At 44.1% G+C, this 13656-nt stretch overlaps 1 protein-coding gene across 1 annotated transcript in view; it reads right to left on the reverse strand.

Annotated features, from left to right (window-relative positions):
• Positions 1 to 10015, reverse strand: part of TMEM132E (transmembrane protein 132E) — a 649576-nt gene extending 639561 nt beyond the window's left edge. The window contains exon 1 of the mRNA XM_068268597.1: positions 8669 to 10015. Coding sequence (XP_068124698.1) covers positions 8669 to 8780 — 112 coding nt within the window. The 5' untranslated portion in view covers positions 8781 to 10015. The remainder of the gene's footprint in view (positions 1 to 8668) is intronic.
• Positions 10016 to 13656: the final 3641 nt, after the last annotated feature.

The following is a 13656-nucleotide window of genomic DNA, read 5'->3' on the forward strand; positions in this document are numbered from 1 at the left end:
CACCCGAAGCTCTGTACTGGAGACATAGTCTCCAGAGCAGGGCTTCGGCGGCGGCCATCTTCCTGTAGCCCTGCTCTGCTCTGCCAGCCCGGCGGGGCTGCGGGGAAAAAGTGACGTCACGCCGACGTCACGGAGCCGCCGAGGCCCCTAAGATTGTGAGGCCCCAAGCGACCGCTTGGTTCGCTTTATGCCTCGCGGCGCCCCTGTCTATAAGTTCCATTACCAGGCAAACACAGGAGCGTACATCAGAAAAGGGCACTGGGTTTGGGTGCAGGGAAAAGCCGCTGGTATAATATCAGCAGTGCTGCCAATATTCTACTGTTGGGCACCGTATAAATACGATAATAGAATATCAATAATTGTACCAAAATTCTATTATTGCTTTACCTAACCTTTCTCTCACACTAACTGTTCCTCTATTTACTCCTAACACTAACCTATGCTATCTATGCCTAACACTAACCCCACTTACCTTCTCCCAACCATGGCTGGATTTGTACTCTGTACCGCCCAAGGCCACTGTCACCAGCCGCCCCCCTTCAATTTAGGTAGGGAGATGACCCCTCCCCCTTCCCTCTAGTATAGGTAGCCAGATGACCCCTCCCCCTTTCCCTCCAGTATACCTCCTACTAAAAAAGCAAAGCTTGGTGTAATTGCCTTCCTAAAACAGAAGGAAATTTGCAATAATTCAGTTATAAATGAACATTTGTGGTTACCCACAATGCACTACTACTAAATATGCAAATTATCCCTTTTCACTTGTTAAGCCAAGCAAGCATCCAGAACCGCTGGTTTATAGCAAGCCTATAGCTTTAAGTTTTACACAGCCATATCATGTTGTTTCGGACTTTTGGTCCTCATCAGTACATGGCAGGGATTGATAAGGCTGTATGAAATAGGGCTTGGACGAGTACAACAGAGTAACCAAGCAGCTCAAGGTGACCAGGGTTTGCATATTTAGTAGTAGTGCATTGTGGGTAACCACAAATGTTCATTTATAACTGAATTATTGCAAATTTCCTTCTGTTTTAAGAAGGCAATTACTCCAAACCCTCCAGTATAGGTAGCCAGATGGCTCCCTTAATCCCTCCCCTTTTCAGTATAAGTAACCAGCTCGCCTTCACACCGCAGCAGTGTCACTCATTTCTCCACTCGTCTCCAGTGGAGAAGCTTCCTTTTCCGTGTCCAATGCTGCCCATGTCCGTAGCCGCCGGGCACAATACAAATGTGCACAGAGAGCAAGGTGGCTGCTGCACAGGCAGCTAGCGGCAAAGTACCAATAGTCAGGCGCTCGCCTGATCTCCCTGCAGTGCAGTATTTGCATGCTTGCAAATGCTGCACCAGTTTAGCCTGCTGCTTTGGTGTCCTTGCTCCTGTGGTGTCCTAGGCCATGGCCTAGCTGGCCTTGGCCTAAATCCGGCCCTGCTCCCAACACTATCCTACCATTATCTAAGCCTAACATTAACTCACGTTTACCTACTCATAACGCTATCCAAGCCTAAATACGCTAACCCATCACTGTCTAAGCCTAAATGTATCCTACATCCACCTACTCTTAACACTAATCTACAACTACACATGCACCTATGGTAACTTACCCATCTCCAATATCTCCACCAGACCGGGGGCTTCAGCTACATCTGGTGCCTCTGACCCCAAACTTTTCTACTGGGCACCACTATAACCGCAATAAGTATTGTAGTCTATGCAAAGTTTCCAAGCTGCTGTAGCCGCCAACATTACCTGTACTGCACAGACGAAGTTCTGTCAACTTTGCACAAACTCAAAGAGCCAACAGTCAAGACAAGACACAGAATATTGATATCGCATTTTTCTCCTGGTGGACTCAAAGTGCCAGAACTGCAGCCACTAGGACACGCTCTATAGGCAGTAGCAGTGTTAGGGAGTCTTGCTCAAGGTCTCTTCACTGTCTCTTCACTGGTGCTGGCTTACTGAACAGATACATTCAGTATCTATCAAAAATGAAGGAATGCAGACTTCTGGAACTCATGTTTTTACAGTACTGAAATTATAGCAACAGATCCATAAGATGAAATATATTAAACCTGCACTGTTCAGTAATTCACTTCTTTGACAATGACCCCACAATGTCTTCTTTGGACTGATGCACCTTACGTGAAGATGGGGATGTCATCCCTCCCAACCGTCCCTCTTTTGGAGGAACAGCCCCTCTTTGGGAATCCAATCCCTCTGTCCCTCTTTCTTCCTCATAATAATATGAAAGAAAATGAAAAAGGATAGAAAGGACCAGTGTGGTTTGAATTACAAAATACCATATTTTTCTTATGAAATCGTTATGGTATGCGTGACTAGGGGTGTTTCAGGTGTGTGATTAGAGTGGCTTAAGGGTGGCTTCTGTCTTATCTTAAAAAGTTGGAGGTACGGGATGTGATTTTTGCAAAACTATAAATATTACGAAGTACACATATAATGGTCTTCATAAGCTCCATATAAACTATATATTAATTTCATTGCACACTCAGTAGTAGTCATATTACAAAAGATTCTTTTTTTTTTAATATAATGTAGCTTGCAATGTCAGAAAAAATGTTGTCATGCTATTTTGGACATTTGTAGCACTCCTCCTTCCCCACCTCCCACCTTGTATTTGCCCCACAATTCCAATGGTCCCAATCCTACCCTAAGGGCATGTTCACACCTAAAGCATTTCCGTTTTAAAATCACCCTAACAGCGCTTGTGCAATCATTCCCTATGAGAGTGTTCACATATGAGCGGTTTGATTATGATTTGTTTCTCAAAGCGCTGCCTGTACCATTTTCGGTGCGATTTGCCTCAATGGAAGGTATAGGGAAATCGCAAAGTGCTTGAAAAAGCGCTTTGTATAGTGATTTCCCCAGTGCTTTCATGAATAAATACATTGTATTTATTAATTCCCGGGACAAAGAGTTCACTTCCTGAGGAAGTGAAAAAAAAATCGCTCTGCAAAAAGCGCTTAGGAAAACGCCAGCATGGTAAGCGCCGAGAGGTGTTCACCCCCCCCCCCCCCCCCCACAAAAATGCAAAACGCTGGCGTCGGCGATTGCAATTTATGATGTGAACAAGGCCTGAGTGGGAATCAAAATGTAAGCTTAACATAACCTCATAAGTTCATAACCACAAAGACCTTGATTTGAGCACAGCTTAAAGGACTTCCGACAAAAAAAAATCTATGTTTACTCACCTGGGGCTTTCTTCCAGCCCCTAACAGCTGTTTCAGTCCCTCGGCACAGCCCCGATCCTCCTCGGTGTCACGCTGGCTGCCTGTAATGATTGGCTCTTCTGCACTCATGCCTGCGCATCCATATCATCTGGCTTGCATTGTGCTTGTGCAATAGTTGTGCGCAGGCGCAGTACACACCAGATGACATAGACACGCAGGCACGAGTGCAGAAGAGCCGACCCCCGGGGGTTGCCAATCAGTGTCCATTCACACTGAATCAGCTGCTGTCATTTATAACTGAACACACAACTGATTAGCAAAGTAATGCTCATGTGTCCCTATGGCTCAGTTCCCAGTAGATATGTTATAACTGAAGCTTTTTCACAATGAACTCCTGTGGAATAACTGATAACTGATCAGTTAAACCGCATCCGTTTTTCAGCATTCATTGTGAAAGAGGCCTAAAGGCCATGCTATAACCTGAAATAATGCAACACCCATAGCATGAACTTTCCCTTAGTTTAGTAGTATAGAAAGGAAGTAGATAGTCTGGGACTTTTAGTTTGCTTTCTGTGGGCCCAATGAGAAGATTTTTCTCAGTTTCTGCAAATAAAAAGTGAGTACAAATCTTTCCCATGGGAACAAGGGCAGCAACTAAAAAAAGAAAACTGTTTAACTTTTCCAAAACTAGAATAAAAGTATTGCACTCTAATAGTGATCTTTCAGTCAGGGACAGCAGTCATGGATAAAGAAAGATAAACGTGAATTCCAACCTTCAGTGTCTAAAGCCACTCCCCCCCTCCTGATTTGGGGTCCATTCACACTGAATCGATTGCGTTCTGACACAACAGACAATATCATTGCATCACAACCCAACACAATGATATTCCTATGGGGATATCCCATTGAGTACAGTTGCAAAGGGTTTCTGATGGAGTACCACAGAGTATGCTGTGCATTTTACCGGACAGTGTGCATGTTTACAGTGGCAGTGAAGCATAGCTTCATTGTACTGTATGCTTTACTGCATAGTCACAGCACATGACTTTTCACTAGCATTGCATTTCAATGCCATCACAATACAACATACACAGTGTGAAAGGACTCTTATGCTGGGCATACTTGGGTTGACCTGGCGGCTCGTTTAGCCACCGGATCGACTCCCGCCGCGTCCCCGCGCGTGTCCGGATCAATTCCCGCTAATCCCCGCGGGCGCTTCCTTATCTTCCGCCCGACTCCCCGCTATTGTCCGCCCACGGGGATCGAGCGGGTATCGATCCGGCGGGTCATCTGACCTGTCGGAAATTATCAGCTGGGAGCATCAGCGGCTCGATACACGGTACAGAAACGTACCGAGTATTCCCAGCATCACAAGAACCAGATATTGTTGGCTGAAACTGCTCTGCAAACAGTACTAATCCAATTATCAAACTAATGATTAAATTAACTGACACCTAATCAATCAAGATGTCAGGTAGTCAATCATTAGCCAACCAAATGTGATTAGACCTGTACAAAGTTCCAATTCAGCTCAAGGCAGTTCTGCTAAGTGTAGATCAAGAAGAGCTGAGAAGCCCAAATTCACATGACATTTCTAGTTGTAGATTCAGTCCCCCCAGGCCCTTTGTCTGTCTGTATGGTGAACGTATATAAAATTCCTACCCATGCAAATATACATTTAGGCTGCTTACACACCAAGACGTTACAGGCGCACGTTAGTGCGCCTGTAACACTCCCCCAACGCACAGCAATGTAACACAAGTGGGCTGTTTACACAGCCCACGTTGCGTTACATGTAATGCTGCACGTTCGGTGCAAAGTGCAGCATGCTACGGCGTTGGAGCGGCTATGGCCACGTTAGACTGTTTGCACATGCGCAGTGGGGGGCGGAGAGGAGGCGGGGAGAGCCAGCTACAGTAGCCGCGCACATGGCTACTTAATATTCACTGCACTGGCGGCAGCTGATTGGCCGGCGGGACCACGTGATGCGGAGTGTCTCGCTCCGCATCACGTGGTCCCGCTGGCCAATCAGCGCCACTCTGGGAGACATTATAGGAATCGAGCCGCCTAACGCGGCTCACTCTACCGTCGGCTTTTGCAGCACCATACGTATTTTGTTAGGTGCACGTTATGCGACCTTAACGTGGCACCTAACACAACGTCTTGGTGTGCAAGAAGCCTTAGAGTCCACACAAGACTCAATCTATGGTAAGGAATCCAGGGCTGATTTATCAAGACACCAATCAATGACAACTGAAGCAGGTGCTCAGAACAGCCAATCATATATCAGGTGATAAATGAAGCAATGATTTTGACTGGTTACACTGGACAGTATTCAATGCCCTGGACTTGTCAAGACAGTATCACAAATTGCAAGCTCTTGTGGAAACAGGGACAGTAGGAACGGCTCAGTATTCTGGCTTAAAAGACAACTTAATTGGGAAGAATATGAAGGCAGCCATATTTATTTTCTTTTAAACAATACTAGTTGCCTGGCCGTCCTGATGGTCTATTTGGCTGCGGTAGTGTCTGATAACACCAAAAACAAGCATGCAGCTAACCTTGTCAGATCTGACAATAATGTCAGAAACACCTGGTCTGCCTATGCTTGTTCAGGGGCTATGAGTAAAAGTATCCGAGGCAGAGGATCAGCAGGATAGGCAGGCAACTGGTATAGCTTAAAAGGAAATAAATATGGCAGCCTCCATCTCCCTCTTGCTACAGTTTTCCTTTAAGTATTGAAAACATTTTGGTGTATTGAAGCATGACTTTAAAGGGGAACTGAAGAGAGAGGTATATGGAGGCTGTCATGTTTATTTCCTTTTAATCAATACCAGTTGCCTGGCAGCCCTGCTGGTCTATTTCTCTGCAGTAGTATCTGATTAAAACCAGAAACAAGCATGCAGCTAATCTTGTCAGATCAGACGTATAAGTCTGAACCACTGAAACACCTGATCTGCTGCATGCTTGTTCAGGGGCTATGGCTAATAGTATTAGAGGCATAGGATCAGCAGGGCTGCCAGGCAACTGGTATTGTCTAAAAGGAAATAAACATGACAGCCTCCATATACCTCTCTCTTCAGTTCCCCTTTAAAAAAGAAACACTGAATATGAATATAAAATAAGCACACTCCTCTGATAAAACAGCAGTGAGCTAGAGGACAACTATGATGAAAAATGTAATAAAGCATATGTATGTAGCAGACACCCGCATAGAAATGCATATTGTATCTAAAAAGCCAGAGGACATATCCAGCCTGCTACATGTTGGCCTTCTGACTGCATTTTTTGTTTTATCAGCTAAAGTGACAACTGTTCCTATCTATGCTTTTTATCACCTCCTGCCGTGTATAATACTCACAGTTCTCCCCAGAGAGCCAGTGCCCTCCCTACACACACATGTCACGCAGGATTTAGCACTACATGGCAAATGCCTTGTCATTTTTGTTATAGCCTTTTCCATATTCTCGGTGAAATAAACACGCAGAAGACAGCACAAAGATTGCTCTACAAACAACCAAAGGCGCATAAGGCGATGCTGTAATAAAATGATCTTCCAGTAAAAAATTCAGCCTGATCAGGGCTTCATCTGGGGAGCATAAAATCAAAGCAATACAAACCAAAACTATTTTACCTTATTTGACTTATTTAATGAAAGTCTCCATAGTAGTGTACAATATGGGTGAGTAGCAGTTATTTAAATAGCCTAGACATGAATGGATGTGACTATTCTTGTGTCACGTCAGTGTAAGCGACAGCCCTCAACTTCCAAATTTGCTCCATGCAGTACCAATCACTGGGTGGAGGCTTTACTAAAAGCAACCAAAACTAGAAACAGTCTGTCATTCAGCATCTGAAACCTGCCTGGTTGCTATGAGAAACGGCTGCAGTTTGCTGTTCCATCGTGGTAAATGAGCTATTTGATGCCCAGTCATCTTTTTAGCATTCTCCTAAGAGAAAATTAAGAACATTTAGGCAGAAAATGAAGTCAGAAGGATATGGAGGCTGACATATTTATTTAATTTCAAACAATACTAGTTGCCTGGCTATCCTGATGATCCTCTGCCTCTTATACTTTTACCCATACACCCTGAAGATCGTATTTGTCGGCCAAAACCTGACACAGTTAGCTGCATGCTTGTTTCAGGTGTGTGATCCAGATACCACTGATGCCAGAATAATTATAAGTATTGATTTATAAAGCGCCAACATATTCTGTGGTGCTGTACAAAGCAGGATTGCCAGGCATCTGGTACTGTTTAGGAAATAAATGTCAACCTCCATATACCTCTCACTTTAGGTTCCCTTTAATAATCAGTAATTGGCCTTCACATGGGACAATCAATCAGAAATCAGCTCTCACAATTTTGTCCATGCACAGATATTTCAGAACTTTTCTCCTTAAATTACTCAGGGGGTTACTAAGCGCCTATGTGTAGTACAGAAGTCTATGTTAGCATACAGCATATTACATTGTAAACTGATTTCCACAGAATGAAATGCTCAGACCCCGAGCAACATAAGCTAGAGTGGCTCAGTTACAAGTGGATCTGTATCAGGGAAATAGACACATTTTAGATTTGAGGATCTGTCAAACTGTGTTCTCTTGCCCTGCTAGCTGTATGGCATTTTGAATTTCAATCATGCAACAAATGGACCTTGTAATCACATTAACTCTTCACTTTTTATATTAGTATGCAGAGCTGCACACATGCCTCCTTTCTTTAAATAACATTAGCAAGCTTTTGGGAATGCAAAGAGACAATGCTCATCAGGGCTCAAATCCCAATGCTGAGGCACAGCAACTGCATTTTTATTTAATTAGCATTCCTGTCTCCACAGTATGACCCCTGATGGAGCCATGCTTTTATTCAGCCTTTGGATCCAAAAGGTACAGAAGGGTTAAGTAAGATCCACAGGGGGACAACGATTACATAAAGAACAGCGTGTATGTGACATCCCTCAGTATCAGAGCAGAGTGCCCCGCATCTTCTGAGGACCAAGCATATAACACATGCAGTACAGAATCCCTGTATGCCATCTAAGTAGTTAAACAGAACTGAGCTTCCTACTAAAGCAAACAACAACCATAACATCCTGTATTCAGCCACACCAGAATGTTGCAGTTTCAATAAAACGTCTGAGGACAACCAGTTGCAAGTTGGAACAATGATAACAGCGGCCACATCCAAAAATGTGTGTAGATAAATACAATATGTTCATAACCATTAGCCAGTAAGCAGATCTTACTACAGCAGCATCATCAGCACCATTTACCAGAATCATAAAGCATCACTGAGAGGTAACCGCAGCTCTCACGGTACCCTGTATCATTCAGTGAGTGCAGGGAATTAAAACACTGAACCAAAGGAATAAAACGGTGGGTTCTAGAAGAATCAGTCAACATGTGATTCCCAACCCTTTGCTACAGTCCCATGAGTGTGAATAGTGCTTGCAGTGTCTGCTGGCTGTTAGTTGTCACTCACCCCTGGCAGTGAAGACGATCAGAAGGCAGCAGTAGATGTAGCAGTTGTCATAGAGGACATGGTAGTGTTTGAAGCTCCACAACAGCCCTGGGCATCTTCTCCTGGCAGTCATAGTGAGTGAGTATCTGGCACCTTGGTCTCGGGAGCCACAAAAGCAGTGTCCAGCTCTCCTGGCAGGCTCCCTGGTAGTTCAGCTGCAACAGTACTAGCTGTACACTCCTTTGCAATTTAATACAATCGCCAGTAGTTTGAGTCGCACACTCCTCTACTCATATTGCTCAATATGTGAAATACCTATACACAATAACAAATCAGGCTTAGTACTGCATCTGACTGCTCAGCCTCCTTCTTGTGCAATCGTTTATATCCTGCCAAAAATCATTTTGCTTTAGTTCAAAAAGAAACGCAGAGGTAATAATACCATAACAGAGGCTTGGAGCTTCACCTAGCGCAATTTACGCAGTCACATGACCAAACTGGGCACTACGCGGGGGCCAGACCTGTGAACGCTGGGCCAGTACGCAGGTAAGCTTTGCATAAACATACATGTGCACGGTTAGAGCATGGTAATAGGTGACGTGCTGATATTCCTTAAATGCAATACATAACCACAAAAACCAGAATGTAGTATCTATAATTTCCCAAATCCTGCTGAGAAGCTGTAGTGCAGATGCAGATTAATACTGTAAAAGGCAGGTGTAGAAAGTTTGGCTAGGAAAACTCATAGGTTATGGATTCCTCCCTGTCCCATTCCTCGGTGCAGCCAGAGTTCGACTAGAAGCGACATGAGCCCTGTAGGCTGCTGACAAATCCTCCCAGCCAGGGGCTTATTTCCCAAGGCAGGTCGCTTGGGCACTTTGCAGTGTTCAAGGGGAATAACTGTAATCCAAATGTCAGGCAACACAAAAGGTCCAGATTGCATCCACACTCCTCTTTACGCAAAGACTCTACACTCTTCCTCTGCTTGAGTTGCAAGGCTGCTGCCCAAGTTTTGCTCAGAATGCTAGAAGCAACCTGCTGGCGTTTGGAATGAAAGGCAGCATCTCTCCAGCCAGGCACGCTCCTGGTAGCGCTGTCTTCCCACTCTGGATTAGGATGCGATCATCCTAGTGGCCAGTGGTCCATACCCCGCTGACAGGCTGATCTCCCTGTGATCTGCTGCTATAGACGGGGACTCAGCTGAAGAGCTGCTAAAGAAGCTGATTAGTGAATGATAATAGTTTGTAGTTCCCGTGATTTTATCAGAGAAGCCTGAAGCCAGTGTGCATAGGGTGAGGGAGAGGACAAGACGTGATGGAGAGGGAGAGGAGCACAGCTTCACTGCTGATCCCTGCTACCTCCTCCTATCTCCAGTACAGCTAGCTGCTCAATGACTTGGAGGAGACAGGAGCTCCTCTCATATAGCAAAGAAGGCATCCTTAGCATCCCTCTAGATGCAGATGGTCTTTGCTTGCCGCTGCTCTCAGGATAACAAGTGTAATGAGAAATATATATATTACCCACATACATTAATCAGCTTGCAAATGTAATTTCCTCAGCCCATCTCGAAAATACATTTCTTATTGGTTACTGTGGGCAGAGAAACTAGGAATTTCACTTTTAGCATAATTCTAATGCTGTTCTGTACTACAGATTGATTATTCAGGGATGGCTTTAATAATGTTCCCTGAGTAGGTTTGCATTGTTAAATATCTGCAGGTGGCCATACACAGTTCGATAGTGGACAAATTATACAGGAAATCGATTACTCTCCAATTAAATGGGGGTGCGGGTGGGGGTGGGGAGGGGGGGGGGGAGATAGTGGACAAATTATACAGGAAATCGATTACTCTCCAATTAAATGGGGGTGCGGGTGGGGGTGGGGAGGGGGGGGGAGATAGTGGCGATCACTGGGCCATGTAGCAAATTTCAATAAAAAATATGTTTTAGGAAGAATCTGATACAAATATGATCGCAGTGCTACCTTCCTAGTTTTTTTAATTGCTGGAAGTAGTACAAAAGTATGCAGATGCCATTTGCCCCACCCTATTGATAAAAACTTGCCACTGCCCACAACAAGAGTTAAGCCCCATACACACGCTCAACAGCTGTCTTGCTGTCTTTTATGCAGCACAATTATCAAACAACTTTTGCTGTGAAACAAGTTGAACAACCCAAAAAAGTTGCTTGTTATTATTCACACAACTGATAAGACGTCAATCCAACTGTTGGATTGACGTCATATCAGTCTTATCAGTTGTGTGAATAATAACAAGCAACGTTTTTTTTAGTTGTTCAACTTGTTTCACAGCAAAAGTTGTTTGATAATTGTGCTGTATAAAATACTGCTGTTGAGCGTGTGTCTGGGGCTTTAAGGTGGCCACTAACGATCCAATCAAGAGATCAGATAATTCTGATCGGAAGTGAAATATTGTAATACATTGTTTACTACACTATCAACAATCCAATCTTTGCTCCCTATCTATCACAACCAACAAGAAAATCCAAATTTTTGGTTCAACAAAAATCCGACTGTTTTTATAATCATTCGTAATCGATTGTGCCCATCAATGGAGATTATTTACTGCCAATCCGGTCACATCTGATCAGAATTATCTGATCGCTAAAATGATTTTTCGCTAGAAATTGGACCGTTAGTGGTCACCTTTAGACCTCTTCCAGACAAACGACTGAACTGTGCACTTGCAGAGCAGTTCAGTCTTTCACCAGTGCAATTCAGGTGCAATTTTAATGCAGTCAAATTGCAGCTGCCTTAACACCACGTAGGTCAAGTGCTGAAGTGTTACTACGCGAACCACAGCATGTTGAGTCTCTGACTGTATACCGAGCGCAAACAATCAACTGGCCAGTGCTGGAACGCACAGAGTTAATTCACTGCCTGTCAGCTACCCGGGTGAAAGAGGCCATAGGCCATAGTCCTACCCATTTACCCCATCCGCCATGTGATGTCACTTCTGTGCCACTCCGTCAGCCCTCTTGCATAGCAACATAACAGATTGCTAGCCTGCAGGCTAGCGATGCATCTGTACAGCCTTGGCCCTGCAATGCCACCTGATTGGTAGCCAATCCCTGCCAAGTGATATGCCACGTACGCGTGTACAAGGCTTTACATTGCTGAATTGCACACTGAATAATGTCTGAGGAGGCCTAGGGAATGATTGTCATGGGAGACCCAAGGACATTTCTGAGCTGGTGATGCATTTTTTTTCCAACTAGGCTACATTCCCAGTGGCTATTGCACTGTGTTCCCTGTGACAGCAAGAACACAACAGATCAGGACAGCAGTGCCGCAAGTTATGGTACAGTGAAGCATACAGTCAATGAAAAGTATGCTTCTCTGTTACTGTTAATGTGCGCATTTATCGGTAACGCATTACAATGCAACCTCATCACATAGGTGTTGCATCGCAGTGCACCATGAATGTGGCCTAAGTGACCTTTCACACATGCCATGATATTCCTATGGAGCTTTCACACTGCAGTGTGGTGTAGCGGGTTCCGATAGAGTAAAGGCTCATTTCCATATAGTGTGCTTTCAGGCAGGGACATCAGAGAGTGCATAGACTGCACTGTCTGCCATTTCCATTCATGCGCTGCAGGTCACAGTTGAACCCCAATGCATGGTTTCCTGCATTTCAGGGTGATTGTGCCCAACATCCCATTCAGTATAATGAATGGGATCACAAGCGCCGCCCCCGGGGAGTCACATGCAACGCAGAGCTGCGATAAGCGCATGGCTCTGCGCTGCATAATGTAAACGAGCCCTACCGGGCAATGCACTTGATTACATCGGCTGTGAAGCATACTTTCAATGTACTGTTTGCCTCACAGCATACTCACACTGGACGTCGACTTTATGGCACCGTTGCATTACAATAGTATCACAAAGCAACATGCACAGTGCAAAAGGACCCTAATGCTGGGAATACACGGTTCGTTTTTGCCTTCGTTTAAACCTTCGTTTCGATTGTGCCTTTTGTCCTTTTCGATCCCGAAATAATCGGTCATACGGTTAATATCACCACCCACGGTTTCGTTTTTTTTTTTCGATTCTGATGGTTTCGTTTTTCCAATGATCGAAGGCTGCAAAGAAACGAAACGAAAATCCCTTTTTACAGGGACGGACTAGCATAAACGAATATATAATCGATCTGAACAGCCATCAAGCCTACCAATGGCTCGATTAGATGGATAAAGAGAGATAATATCAAACATGTTCGATCACTAGTCGTTCGTTTTTGGGGTCTATTAATCGAAACTATAATGAGATTATGACTATTTTCACATACGTTTTCAACACTCGATTCGTTTACCGAACGAATCGAAGGTTTAAACGAAGGCAAAAACGAACCGTGTATTCCCAGCATAAAAGAAAATAGAAAAGAAACAAAGGGGATCAGCTTATCAGTAGCTGGGTTTATAAGATAATGAAGATAGCAGCCTCCACATTCCTTTCACTTCAGGTTCCCTTTGAAGCAGCAGTGTGCCTGATCTGGCTGAGGAGTGCACGCTAAAATATGGCTTTGGACAGGAAACATCTTTTTATAAAAGATGTTTTTGTTTTGCCAGAGCATTTGGCAGCACACCATGTTTGTAGATTTTTCTTTAAAGAAAATTGCTTACAGATTATGAGCTAGACAGGAGCTTTGTTGGCAAAGCAACAGGCATTAAAACATTACTTTGGATGGGAAACATTATCAAAATGTTTTCAAAAAGTGTTTTTAATAGGGTGTATTTCCAGACTATTTTGCATGATACACTCTGCCCAGAAATGCTGTATAAAAAAAGTGCAGCAATCTATTATACTAAAATGCAAACATTTTCATTATATCCTGTAATTTTAGTTATATTTTTTGTGGATGGGTGCACTGTGTTCTCCTCTATCAGGGGCGCAGCTATGTTTTTTGTGGCCCCAAGCAACTCATAATTTATGCCCACTCCCCACGTCAGAGGCGCCGGCTGAAAGTAACCATGGTAGTAGGACGTTA

The sequence above is a fragment of the Hyperolius riggenbachi genome, chromosome 2 (assembly GCF_040937935.1).
Source record: "Hyperolius riggenbachi isolate aHypRig1 chromosome 2, aHypRig1.pri, whole genome shotgun sequence".
NCBI lineage: Eukaryota > Metazoa > Chordata > Amphibia > Anura > Hyperoliidae > Hyperolius > Hyperolius riggenbachi.